This window comes from Anser cygnoides, chromosome 5 (genome assembly GCF_040182565.1).
Source record: "Anser cygnoides isolate HZ-2024a breed goose chromosome 5, Taihu_goose_T2T_genome, whole genome shotgun sequence".
Taxonomy (NCBI): domain Eukaryota; kingdom Metazoa; phylum Chordata; class Aves; order Anseriformes; family Anatidae; genus Anser; species Anser cygnoides.
Window position 1 is genome coordinate 45,310,804 of NC_089877.1, and position 14,387 is coordinate 45,325,190.

Genomic DNA, 14,387 nt, shown 5'->3' on the forward strand with positions numbered 1-14,387 from the left:
AAACACTGTCTACAGTACATTTACCACAAGTAACACAATTGCTACTACAGGGAAAAAAAAGGTAACGAGATCTTCCTGATGTATCAGCCACTACTGTATAAAAACATATTTAAAAGAAAAATTATTTATAAAAATAAATGGTAAGGTTACAAATAAGAGTCAATCTTACCTGATTATTCTTGTCCATCAGTTCATTGATAGTTTCATTTTGTTTTTCCACCTCACGATCTAGTTTCTTACATTTCAGCTTCCATTGTCGGATGGTTTCCTGTGCTCTCACCTTCAAATCTTCTCTTTTTTTCTCAGTCTCTAGCCTGAGTGCCTCTGAATGCCTGAATTCAGCGAGGTACCGTTCTGCTTCCTTGGTACTCTCTTCAGCTTGTTGAGCTAACTCAGCCAACTGGAGTTCAGTTTGCCTACGTCCATTCTCACATGCCTTGTAGCAACTCTGTATTTCCTTTAGTTGGTCTAGCATTTTTTGCTGTTGCTTCTCCCTGTTTTCCAGGTCAGATGTTAACACCTAGAATCATCAGAGCAAAATATGAAAATTTCATCCCTAAAGATATACAGTATGAAACCTTACTAACCTACATACAGCAATGCTTACATCACTTTTCTATCTAAAATATGAAGAGAGTAAAAGATCTCCGACTATCATGTTAGTACACAGAATCTCCTGCTCTGCGATGGTAAAGAATTTCACCACTGGATATAAAATACATCAACATTAGCAAATATGCACGAGGGGAAAAAAATAACCTTGACATGACTATGCAAATATAAATGTGAATTTTAAGGTTTTATTTTTAATATTAACAAAAATAAGATTGATCTTTTCTAACAGGTTGCCCTTCATTCAGAAAAGGTAAGCAAGCACGGACCCAAAGCAGTTGAGGCAAGCTGAAAAATCGCAGCACACTAACTTTTCATGAAGCCTTCCTTACAAAACAAGGGGGATAGAGAAAGAGCAGGTCTCTACCCCCTTTACTTTCATATTTTCATAACTGGAGTCCCAAATGTACCCGTACTTTTGAATTCCTATTGTGACATATGATATTTATATGTATATCTGTATGTTAACATGCATGCAGTTGTCAAAATTCTGTCTGATCTATAAGGGTATTTAAAACATTGAATAAACAACTTTTCAGATACAGACTGTCATGAAAAAAGGAAAAAAAACACCTTTTATTAAACTATATTTATAGTTTAATATAATCACAGAATCTTTAGGCGGGAAAAGACGTATAAGATCATCGGGTCCAACCATTAACCTAGCACTGCCAAGCCTACTGCTAAACCACGTGATCAGGTTACCAATAATTTTCCCAAACCTCCCTCCAGATGTGGTTTATATGTTTATTCATACTGTGGGAACAGACATAAACAAGCACTATTTGTTGGAGGTGGTTTTGCTTCAGCATCTATAGTAACACATCTCAAACTTCACTGTCCACATATGCTGTGCTTAAGGGTCAATAAAAAGGACAGGCTGTGGTCCGGCCTTTTGGTTCCTTGGCAAATCCCAACACAACATTAGTTTCTAGGCATTCATTGAAAAGAAGGAGGAGAATTAATGGCAAGCACAGTTTTAGATAATACTTCTAACAGAACAGTTACAGGTAAGTAATGTCTTTGACATTTGTCATTATCTGTCTGCACACATCAGTGCTGATTTGAAGCAACCCTCCACTGCAAACATCTGTAAGTCCAAAAAATCCCTATGAAAGATAGGGCTTGACTTAATGACTTAATAATTTGTATGTCCCCCTATGTGCTCCGAAATAGATATACAGGAAGATATATCATAGCCTATAGCTTTGTGCTCTAAGCTAATTTTAATGCCAGAATTATCCTACATGAGTTAACTTGAACATATTAATAGCTTTCTAGCAGCGCCTAATGTTTTCTCAAGGAATAATGTGGGTTTTTTTTTATCCTTAATCCTTAAGTATTTAAAAGTGGTTAAATAAGAATTTTTTTTAATTTACATTTATTTCAAAAATTAAGATTTAAAGTTCTGAGTTAAGGTTAAAACATACCGTTAGATCTCCAAAATAAATACCAAATATTCCACATTTTTAAAATTGATATGCCAAGAGCAAATGCACCATCTTCAAACTCTGATAGTTCGGTAACACATGGTTACATTGGTACTTTAACATCCATACCATCATTTAATGAAAACTGTCCTGTAAGATGGTTCTGATTGGAAATACCAATCAAAAGGGCCAGTAGAGCATGCCTTGCTAAAGATGATACCCCTTTCAGACAAACACTGCTCAGAAAATGATTACTACTTTTTTGTGGAACTATACTACCAGCAGACAGTATATGGTTAATACAACACATCTAAAGTTCCATTAAACAAGCTAAACTATTACAAAATTTTAAAAGCCAAATTTTGATTTTATGGGAACGAAGATTGTTTTGATAGTAAGGAGTGATTATGTAAATTACTGTTGTCATTGGAAGAACATTGTACTTGGCAGTGGTAAGCTGTGAAAGCATGACCATACAGTTTCAATTCATAAGCATGACATTAGAACCTTAGCTTTTAGTTGTAAAGGTTGTTTAGAAGGAAATGAAAAGTAGTTGATAATTAAGCTGGATACATAGCATCACATTTTTCAATTTCAGTGTATTTTCAAAAACCATCAGATTTCATATTTAAAATTCAGAGTGCTGGAGCACCTCTCCTATGAAAAAAGGCTGAGAGAGCTAGGGATGTTCAGCCTGAAAAAGAGAAGGCTCCAGGGAGACCTCATTGCAGCCTTTCAGTAATCAAAGGGGACTTGTAAAAAAGATGGAGATCAACTTTTTACATGGGCAGACAGTGATAGGACAAGGGGGAATGGTTTTAACCTAATAGAGGGGAGATTTAGATTAGGTGTTAGGAGGAAATTCTTCATGCAGAGGGTCATGAGGCACTGGAACACATTGCCCAGAGAAGCTGTGGATGCCCCATCCCTGGAGGTGTTCGAGGCCAGGTTGGATGGCTACTACAGCAACCTGATCTAAGGGGTGGCATACCAACCCAAGCCATTCTATTTTTTTTTAATAAATAGCATTTGCCTATTTTTCATAAGTTTGTCAAGTTCTTCAGTCCTGAAAGACATCCATTTTCACTTCAAATACAAAAACAAAATATCTTGCATAGAAGGTTTATATCTACATCCTACTGTGGAAGCACACATGGTCAGTCTCAACTATTCTCAACTATTAATAGCTGGAGTAAATAGGTACCCCCTACTTCCCATCATGTTTAATCTTTGCATAAAAACATCTGTAGGAGTCTCATTCCACAGTTTCCCTTCATCCTTCCTATCCTCAGTTTCCTTCCAGCCTTGGTTGCAGGGACATGAATACAATACATCACAAAATGCTGTCCTTAGTGTAAGGCACAGAGCTTGACTATTTGCTTTGCACAGCTGGTTTTGTGCACATTCTATGGCAGCTGTGGCCAGAGCAGTACTAAGTTCAGCATAGCCTGAAACCCAGATAGTGGCTGGTTCAAACACTTTGAGGACATTCTGGTATTATAATCGAGTGTGACACCACAGGATTTTCTTGCTGTGTTTTTGTTTGTTTAGGAGGTTGGATTTTTGTTGTTGTTGTTGTTGCACTGAGGGTGAAATACTGTGTTATCTGTGGGAAAGAAGCAGTCCTATGATACCACAACATCCAGAAGCTAAAGAAATTCATCCTTCAGAGCTGTGGGATTTGAAGGAACTGGTCAAAGAGAAAAAAAAATAAATCAGCCCTTACCACAGACCACACCTTAACATAACTCCTGGGTCCATTTAGATTTACAGTGCCCAGAAACCTATTTGAGCTAGTCAAGTTACAGTTACAATAGATCTCATTTTCCACCTTTACTTTAGTAATATAAGGTTTATAAGGTTTAATAAGGCTTAGCTCTTGAAGTCAGCAGGCTCATGTCCAAAGGAAGATGTTTGAAAATATCCCTGAGTTGTGTTACTGGGGCCTGGACAATGCCTCAGCATCACAGTCATGTGTGCATAGTGACAGGGGTTCTACCAGGCATGGCCATCTGCCTGAGCCTTGCATACTGCCTTTTTACTAGGGCATAAGAAGTTGGCAAAGTAATATTTACTTAACCCTTATAGACTATATCAGACTTTCACATTCCTGTCTTCCTTACCCTTGTAGGTAATTTAGAAATTAAATATTTTAAGGATTTGCACAAGACGGAAATATAGAGATGTGATTTATTTATTTAATATTCACCCAGCTTTCTCTCTCTCATTTGTGACTGCAGCAAACAAGACTTAGATCATCTAAGAGAAAGGACAAAAAATATCAGGAGGTTGCACTTACTGGAGAAAAAAAAAACAAAACACATTCCTTGGACACCTGAGTTTCTCTTCCAAGTAAATTACTAATTCTGTGATCCACAAAAACTTCTAGACAGATGAGAAATGCTGCCTTTATAGAATAGGGCCTCATATTCCAAGGAGTACCCCGTATCTTTGATGGCTCAAGGTTGGTCAACAGGAGACCTCAGTGCTCTGAATGTAATAGAAGCATGACCATGTTCCATGGCATGTATGGAGGTTCTCTTGACAGGAGCAGCCCATGGTATTTAGAACAGTTGCTTGTTAAACGTGTTTTGAAGATCTGTACAGGTTTGTTGTTCTGTTTTGCTTTTAAGTGTTTTCAGCATTGCTCTTACTATAGAAAAGCCTGATTTGGGCACATTGTTGCTTCTCAGTCCTTACACAAAACAATGCTGGGTCCCAATTTTTCTAAGTTGACTAAATTTATTTCTGCATTTTCATTGATCTACTGCTTACAGAAGCAAGGGGAAAGTATTAGAATACTCATGTTAACACATTTGCCACCAAAATAATATCAAATAACCTCCCACCAGCACTAATATCTAAGGATTTTTATAAAAGGGAATTATTTCCCTGGAACACTTAAAAATTCATTACATTTAATTAATTGATCCTGGGGGTACAGCAAGTTAATGCTCTAGAGATCTGAATGCAAGCATTATTTTCAAAACTGATGAAACTTTGTATCATCCCTCAGATTGCAGCAGCACCATGAACGCTTCAGTTGACAGACTCCATCTAGAGATGATTCAGAAGAGAGGTGATCAACAAACTCAAAGATAGATGCAACATTTGCCCTGAGTAAAACAGTTGTGCTTAGTACTTCTAATTTACTACATAACCAACATCCAAATATATAATCCATCTTTCAACTTTCACAAGAAATTGGAGGCAGCAGAGAAAGATCAACATTTTCCAGTTAGAACTAGTTATTTATCCAAAATGTAAACTAATCAACATAAGCTCTAAACACATGATTAGTGCAGTTCAAATTTCCAGTCCCTAGCTTGACTACATATATTGTATTTTTGACCTGCATTTTCAACAGCTCACTTAAAAATAATCACCACAAACTGCAAAAGAAATTCCAGTCTAGGTACAGAAAATAAATCACATCACATATTCAGTGTAACATTCCTTAAAACTTTCATGAACACTTAAAATACAATTAAGGATCATTCATTTCGTACAATTTGCCGTAATTCAAGTTAATGCCTTAGATGAGTTATGATGTGCAAACATTCTATAATGATAATACAATAAAACACATTTCACCCCAACCGCACTAATTATGTTGATCACCTAAAGTAGATCCATATATAGTGTTCTCTTTTTCTATAATGGGTCTCAGCAGTACAGTCACCAGTTTCTAACACTACGTAATCATACTGCTTGTCATTCGTATTGTTTTCAACAATGTTATCTAAATCGTGCACCTAATTATTTCTCTTACCAATTTTTTTTTTTACAGAATACAGGGCTCAAATATTTCTTCACAATCTGATCTGCATCTCTTACTAAAACATAATGTATCTGACCATGAAGAATCATTGATCCAGGAGGTTTAGATCTTTTATACAAACACAAGTTCTATGAATTGAAAAAACAAAGATGCATATGGTCAATCAGTCTAGAAATGTATTCTTTCAGTAAAAGGTATATTGTACAAAATCAACTGGTTAAAGAGGTACCTTTTCTATACGTTCCCCAAGTATGAACTGCTACTGATTCTGATCGTTAATAGTTTATATAAAGATACAGCTGAAACATCTTAAATTTTTAGGTTGATTTGTGATTTTGAATCGATTTTTAAAAGCACATATGCTAGTCACTTTTAATAAAGTTTCTGTAGCACTACTTCAACGTTTAAAAACCATTTGACACAGCAATACAGGCTAGTCTATGCCAAAGGTATGGATTTCTCATATTTTGTGAGAATTTCTGTTTAAGTTTATAAAAGTGAGTTATGCTTATTGGTTTCAGGTATCTTAGTTGACCTGTAAAATTAAAATAATTGGCTAATAGTGTCATCTTCAGTGAAAGAAAAGCCATAAAAGAAATTTTAATAAGGCTAAGAATTTATATCAATCTTTATAAGATTAGAAGATTTCTATTATTCATATCTTAATTAAACAAATCAATGTTTCTCCCTCAGAAAACTTGAAATATTTTTAACAAACTGACTGCCTGCTGTTACACTCTACTGGACAATACTGGAAGACCCCATTGACCTAATTAGAAAAATCTTCAGTAAATCAAAGGATTTCACAAGCATAAAGAGTCCATATAAGCTTATGGAGAAACTAGCTTATTGTATCTTTACAATTTGCATACACTGTTTACTTCTTATCCATAATAGTCAAGTTGGACCAAGTTCTCTGTTAGTTCCATACAGAAAAATATATTTAAAATAATGACATACATTTCCAAGTTCTTACAGAAGCATCCTCAGGTACACTACAATAATTGAAATTTAAATTTTCTCTATTAAATTTAGAAAACTAAAGATTGAACTCACTTCTAAACATGAAATTATAATCACATTCTTAAACTTTCTCATCCAGTCCATTTTATATTATATTGTGATTTTATGGCAACAGGGACTAAGTGTACAGCACAACTCAAATTCTTTAAAACAATAACATTTAAATAAATCAAAAGAAATTTCTAATATCACATGTACACCAGAGGCAAATACAGTCACATCCTCCCCACTAACCAAAAATAAGTTACACTCAATTCAAACATGACTAGTCACTTCCAACTGGGAATCAGACTATCTGATAGGAGCAGCTGTTAGAACGGACTTGACAAAATGCTTTGTTAGTACATAAGTTTAGAAATTCACATCCTTGTATTCCTTGATGTTTCATTAAAAGAAAAAAAACTAGCTATTTTCCTGTTGCTGCCTCTGTAGGAGAATGGCAGTGGGAAGCAGATAAGAAGTACAAAGTATTTTCTGTTGAGATAATCAGGGAAGTCTGATTTCTAACTTGCAGCAATGACAATGACCCTGACTTAGCCCTCTTCCATCAGTATTTTCACAGAGCAGGAAATTAGTATTAGAACATCATTCAGACTCTTAAAAAACTATGTTTTACAAACAGAATTTAAAAGATGTTTTTCTATTTGTTTGTATCCTACTAACTCCCCCCACCCAAGTAACTGGAATTTCTCAGACCATAGAAATTTTTTTTAAATATTTAAAAATAAAAACCAAATTTAAAAAAAATTAAAATAAAGATAATAAAAATTAATTTAAAAAAATTAAAAATCAGCATGCTTCACATTAGTGAAGGTACATTAGAGGTATATTGGTCAGCCAGAACACAAATGCTGAGGTGCATCAGAAATGCATTCTGATTGCTGTTTTCTCTTGGGGGCAGCCTAGATCTTCTGAAAGCCTTTTTAACAGCCAACTTACACAAAGTGTGTAAGAACTTATTTTGAGACTAAATTTTTTTCCTAACACAACTTGAGGTATTTGTTTGATTTAAATTAGTACAGAAGTTGACAACAGAACGGTAGAAAACCAGCCAAAAGTAAACGGAATAGTGTAGGCCTGTAAATCTATGATAACGCACAAAAAGTAGCTCCCACTTTTGAATTTCCAAAGTGATATAACATTATTTCAAAGAGCAATACCTTCATTAGAAAAATATACACAAAATACAATACCTCTGGGTTACTAAATACCTCAATACAACAAACATTAAGTGCTCAACTACTGAAATTCCTCATTGGGTTCTAAAAATATCCTCATTTTTTCTGACAATCACTAAAAGACAGTAGAGAACACTTACTGTCCAGGGATTTCACTACAATAACAAATCTAGACAGGAACCAAAACCACAGAAATGTCCTGTCTTATAAAGCCTGCCACCTCTTACATCTTAATGTTTAAGTTAACAGTCTCCCAACTGAAATTCCGGTGACATAGACGCTGTTATTCTTTGTACAAAGAAGAAGAGAGACATTTGGGTTGAAAGGGGACCTTTAAAGATCACCTAGCTCCAACACCCCTGTCCTCATCCCTAGGTAGGGACACCTTCCACTAGGTCAGGTTGTTCAAAGTCTTGTCAAACCTGACTTTGAACATTTCTAGTGAAGAGCATCCATTCTGGGCAACCTGTTCCAGGTATCTAACCATCCTCACAGTAAAGAATTTCTTCCTAATGTCTAATCAAAATCTACCCTCTTTCTTTAAAACCATTAACCCTTGTACTATCACTACATATCCTTATAAAGAGACTCTCCCCATCCTGAAACCCCAAGAGTAGTTCCCCTTTATGTATTGGAAGGCTGCAATAAGGTTTCCATAGAACTTTCTCTTCTCTAGACTAAACAACTCCAACTCTCTTAGCTTCTCATCACATAGGAGATGTGCTCCAGCCCTCTGATCATTTTTGTGGTCCTCCTCTGGTCTCGCTCCAACAGGTCCATGTCTCTCGTGTTGGAGGCCCAAGAGCTGTATGCAGTACTCCAGGTGGGGTTTCATGAGAGCAGAGCAGAGGAGGAGAATTACCTCCCTCAACTTGCTGGTCACACTTGATGCAGCACAGGATATGCATGATTTCTAGGCTTCAAACACACATTGCCAACTCATCCACCAGTACCCCCAAGTCTTCTGCAGGGCTGTTTTCAATTCATTTACCACCCAGACTGTATCTGTGCTTAGGATTGCCTCAACCAAGTTACAGGACCTTGCACTTGGCCTTGTTGAAGTGCATGAGTCTCACAAGGGCCCATCTCTTGAGCCTGTGAAGGTCCCTCTGGATGGCATCCCTTCCCTCCAGTTTGTCAACTGCACCACTCAGCTTGGTGCCATCTACAAACTTGCTGAGGGTGCACTCAGTCCACGTCACTGATGAAGATATTAAACAGTACTGGTCCCAGAACAGACCCTTGAGGGACATCACTCATCACTGGTCTCCAACATGGACATTAAGCTGTTGATCCCAACTCTTTGGATGTGGTCATCCAGCCAATTCCTTGTCCAGCAAATGGTCCATCCATCATACCCATGTCCGAACAATTTAGAGGAAAGGATGTTGTGTGAGACCATATCAAATCACAGTCACGGAATGGTTTCAGTTGGAAGGGACCTTTAAAGATCACCTAATTCCAACCCCCCTGACATTGGAAAGGATACCTTCCACTAAATCAGGTTGCTGAAGTCCCCATCCAACCTGACCTTGAACACTTCCAGGGAGGGGGCATCCACAACCTCTCTGGACAACCACCCCCAAACATTGTGTATGTTTGCCATAAATAAGTATGCTAATAATTATTACTATCACTGCATCACATCTAATAGTGAAAAAAGAGAAGTTACAAACTGTTTTTTTTACTGTACTTCACCATTTCATAGAACAAGGGATTCCAGTTTGTTTGGAATTACTCTTGATAGAATGGAGGCTAAGCAAGTAAAAACTAATTTATGAAACTAATTCCACAAACCACTATTAATGGCAACTGATGACAAAATCAGATCACCTTTTATTTGGACATCATAAAAAGACAAATAATACAAACCATGAATTCAGGGGCAACAGTAAATACTTTCTTTCTTTGGTTTATTAAAGAGGTGGGAGAAAAAAAACTTCTGCAAGCTCAGATCACCTTTCAATGTTATTCATAGAATAAACTCAATAGAGCATGACAGTCACTCAATTTTAAAGGTTGCTCCCTAATCTGGTATATCACATATCTTAAAGATATGGGAAATGACTTACAAAGAAAACTTACCTCTATGCGTGTTAGAAGCTGTGCCTTCTCCTTGTCCTTATGCTCTATGCATCTCTTTAACTCTTCTACCTCTGACATTACCGCATTATGATTCAGCTTTGCTTTAAGCTCCAAAATATGTTTCTCCAGTTCTTGCTTTTCTTTCTCATATCTTTCAGCAACTATAAAACAGTGGAAACAGAACAATATGCCCAGCAGAAATACGAACTTCTGGAAAATTACTTTTTTCCACTCATTTCTCTTTTGGCAATTTTCTTCTTTACATGCGACTATTATACAGCTACTGATTTTATTTGAAGTATCTGTGAAAAATGGCTATAGTTATATCATAACCTTCCACTGAATGACACAGTATTTTTGGGCCTTATTATTATCCAGTTATTTTAGAGGGGTTCCCTCCCATATCCCCCCCTGCCTTTTACTGGAGAAAAAAAAAGGAAGAAACTATTGGGGATGTTCAGGTGAAAATGAAAATTTTCCACAAATTTCAAGGCCAAGGTTTTATCCCATCAATGTGACTTCCAAGTCAGGAGGTGTTACTATCTGTGAATTATATGTTTCAATACTACAGAAGAAGTTCCTGATGAGAATAAGCTGTAAATATCCTCAGCCAGAAATTCAAAGGTTAGTAGTTGTTTATGGCTAAAGGAGGCAAAAAAAAGTCTGTATTCTTTGCATGCGTCTTTAAAGAAAAAGAAATAATGCAGTAAGGAAAAACAATTGCTTTAATTTTCATTTCTTGCGTGTATCTCTTAATAACTCCAAGTACGTATTTTTTCATGTTTTTACACAGCACTTTTTATAAAACAAACAGAAAAATGAAATATGCTTTCAAGACAAGCTAAACAAGAAAAACAGTTACAAATAAATTTCCTTTTAAGCAGATACACTAACATCCAAGTGACTGAACAGAAGAAACTATTAAAATGACTATCCTGTATTACAGCTCTGAACCTAAGCCACATACCATTTTCCAGGACTCTGGATGAGATTTGTTAAAAAAGGGAGTCAGAGTCCTGTTTTAATAATCAAGATAATTCAATAGCTGAAGTCATTAACCAAACCAATTAAACAATTAAACCACTAAGACACTGTACTAGTGCTACTCAAGATAATAGAGGAATACTGACTCCATTTCCTTGTTAATGAGGAGAAAGACAAAGAGGTTCTCCAATGCATTTTGATTACATTTGAAAAGTTTAAATACAGATAGATATCTAATAATATAGTCCTCATTAAAGCTGTAATTTAATTCACCATTACATGCTGAAATTTTTTAATGAATTTTTCTTCTAAATATCATGGTTCCATCTCTAAAATTCTCACAAACTGCAATTAGAAGCCCTGGACTGAACAATACTTGCATTTATAAATACTCTGGAATATGTTGTTACTCATTAGAAATTCTACCAGAAGTTCAGCAGCTTGTCTATAACCAGCTACGTAATCGACTTCTGTTATGATTTTCAAGATGTCAGGATTTAAACTGCAAATGGACTGAAACATAGAATTTCAGAAAAATTAGTATTTAGAAATTGTGTAAACATACCATCCACTCTCCTTTAATTCTCTGTAATACACTTCATTTGTTTTAACCACACAAATCAAGGTATTTCATCCTAAATTTTAACTGTCATTGATATTTATTTGTTAAATATTCAGGCACCGGTACTTATTAACTTAAAGCTGAGAACTTCATCAGCTATTTTAGTTGAAACAGTAAAGGAACTGAAACTTCAATGACAGAATTAATGTCCAGGTTAACTAATTTGCAGGCATCTAGTGCAAAATTTGAGAGCTGTACCTGTTCTAACTCTCCTTTCATCTTCTTGCACATCCTGGGAGCTCTGGCGGTGCACAGCAACATGTGAAATTTGACGTTGCAACTCTACACGATCTTCTTCTGCTCTCAGAAGTTGGGAACGAAGATCCTCAATCTAAAACACATGTAGAAATATCAATTTTTTAACAAAAAACAGAGTGAAGGAGTAAACAGGATATTTTTATTAAATTGTAAAAGAAAAGAGACTGTACAAATAATATTTACAAATAAATTTCAAGAGTGCTGCAGATGGTAAACGATAGACAAATGACGTAGTTCCTAGTTATAGGCCAGAAAGTGTTTATTCAATCAAAACGAATGATTTTAGTCTTTTATGTTGACCATGGCTGAGCATCAATTTCTTTAGATTAAAAATAATAATACCATTTTATGTGTTTCAGTTGACTTTCTACACTGTTAGTGAAGATATCTATGTAAGTGTAATAAGTAATATACTTTATGTAAATTCTTCTCATTAAAAATACATTATTGATATTCTCAGGAAACATACAGGGGGGTTACATATTTATTTTTTATTATATACAGTCTAATACTTGCAACAATTACATTGCATATGGGAAAATAAAGGAAACAGACACAATTTAGCATGAATTGAAGGAAAATAACTCATATTACCCGTATGTGTTACAGTATGTATGTATGTCATGCACAATGAGTTAAATTCAAAACAGTAATATAGCCATCTCAATTTTTTTCTAAATACACAAGTGAAACAACTATTTCTAACAGGTAAGTACACAACTTGCTCCTTCCCTATCTATTTCAATATTCTTCTTCAGCTCCTCTGAAAGAAGGATGGGCTAGAAACATTTAGGAAAAAGGACATTTTTCTAATGCTATAATCCAAGTTCCTGCATCTTCTAAATTCAATCATATGTGCATTAGTAGGTATTGTTTAGAATACATTTTTGATTGTTTTCCCGATGTTTGTCTTCCCCGCCCCCCCCCCCCCCCCCCCCCCATATGAGAGCACGCAATACATCTATGTCACTGGTTTATCTGAAGTCATGCAATTTGTATAATAATAATAATTACTAATACAGGAGTTGTTTTAAAGCACACTCTGAAGGGTATTTACAAATAGTGTTTATGTATGTAAGAAGTACCATAACTGCTACTACTGTTCTTATTATTAATACATGAACATATATGCAAGAAGGTCTGGAAAAGAGAAAAAGTATCAAGAGCAATCAGTCTCAGTCTCTTTTAGACTCAAACCTTTCTTTCTGTATCTCCTTCTCAAAGCAATGTTATCAGAATATGAGAAAGGAAGATTAATCAAAAAGACTATGACATAGCCAAATACGAAGACTTTAGGATTTCCACCACACCAAAGCAGTTACCTGATGCAAAAGAGCTTCTCTACTGCCTTCTGATTGATTTAACTTTTTCCGGGACTGCTCCAATTCTTGCTCAAGCTTTCATTACAGAAAAATGATGAAGAAAGAAAATTGAAGTATGCATCAACAGAAAAAAAAATATACCTTAACTAGTTAATTCTGGTGCAAATTAATCAGTATAAGCAGCTGCTTAAATTAAGATATAATATTCACCATATTTTAATTTGTCCAAAACTCTAAAGCAAGCTTTCACTTGTACTGAATCTCTGCTATATTTATTTAAATTAGACAAGGAAAATTTAACTTACAGTCTATAATTTTTATATATTTTTCTATAACACGTGAAGATTCAAAGTGATGTATATACTCCAAAACGAAACAAAAAAGCATGAAAGCAACTTTTTACTAGGTTAAAAAAAAATAAAAAAATAAACTTTTAAAAACTGTCCCAGGGTTTGTGCCATGCATTCAAATTTGGATAAACATTGAGAATGAGCTAACATTTGAAGCCTTTGTTATACAGTTTATTCATAAAAATGTTAAAGATGACACTTATTGGTACAACTGGTAATTAATAAATTCTGTTTTTCCGTGTTGTGCAAGAAGATATTATAATTATTCTGGAAACAAGACGACTCAAAAATTGAAGTGCCAGGACTTTCAGACAATTAGAATTTTCCCCAAAATATAATAAAGGGAATTTAAAAGCATGTAAACAGAAATAGTCAAACTGATTACCATTTCCAAAAACGTTATGAAATATTTTGTGAATTCTGCCACAAATAGCTGAAAGATTGCAAAGATGCACATAGAAAAAAAAAATAGTTTTGAAAGCGGAAATTGTTATTGCAGAGATAACATCCTCTTTGTGATTACTAAGAGGCTGGCAAACAGGCAAAGTAAATAGGACTAGAAGTAATGGAATGAAGAGGGTAACAATACCTAGATTGCTTAGAATAAAAGCTTTAGCATAAACTTTGGAAGTATTGACAAAAAGGTTAAACTTTATATAAGTGGGGAAAAAAGCCAGCAAAAGTGCAACGTTGCACTAGCAATCTGCAGGAACAGAAATATAAGGAATTTTTTTTCCTACAA

At 35.2% G+C, this 14,387-nt stretch overlaps 1 protein-coding gene across 12 annotated transcripts in view; it reads right to left on the reverse strand.

Moving 5' to 3' along the window:
• Nucleotides 1-14,387, reverse strand: part of CEP128 (centrosomal protein 128) — a 122,090-nt gene that overhangs the window by 77,344 nt on the left and 30,359 nt on the right. For all 12 annotated transcript variants that reach the window (XR_010831910.1, XM_048059734.2, XM_066998164.1 and 9 more), the window contains 4 exons: nucleotides 13,296-13,370; nucleotides 11,914-12,046; nucleotides 10,110-10,270; nucleotides 170-520 (listed from right to left, as the gene is read on the reverse strand). Coding sequence is in view for 11 of the 12 variants with exons in the window: in XM_048059734.2 (XP_047915691.1) it covers nucleotides 170-520; nucleotides 10,110-10,270; nucleotides 11,914-12,046; nucleotides 13,296-13,370 (720 nt within the window). In the remaining variant the exon portion in view is untranslated. The remainder of the gene's footprint in view (nucleotides 1-169; nucleotides 521-10,109; nucleotides 10,271-11,913; nucleotides 12,047-13,295; nucleotides 13,371-14,387) is intronic.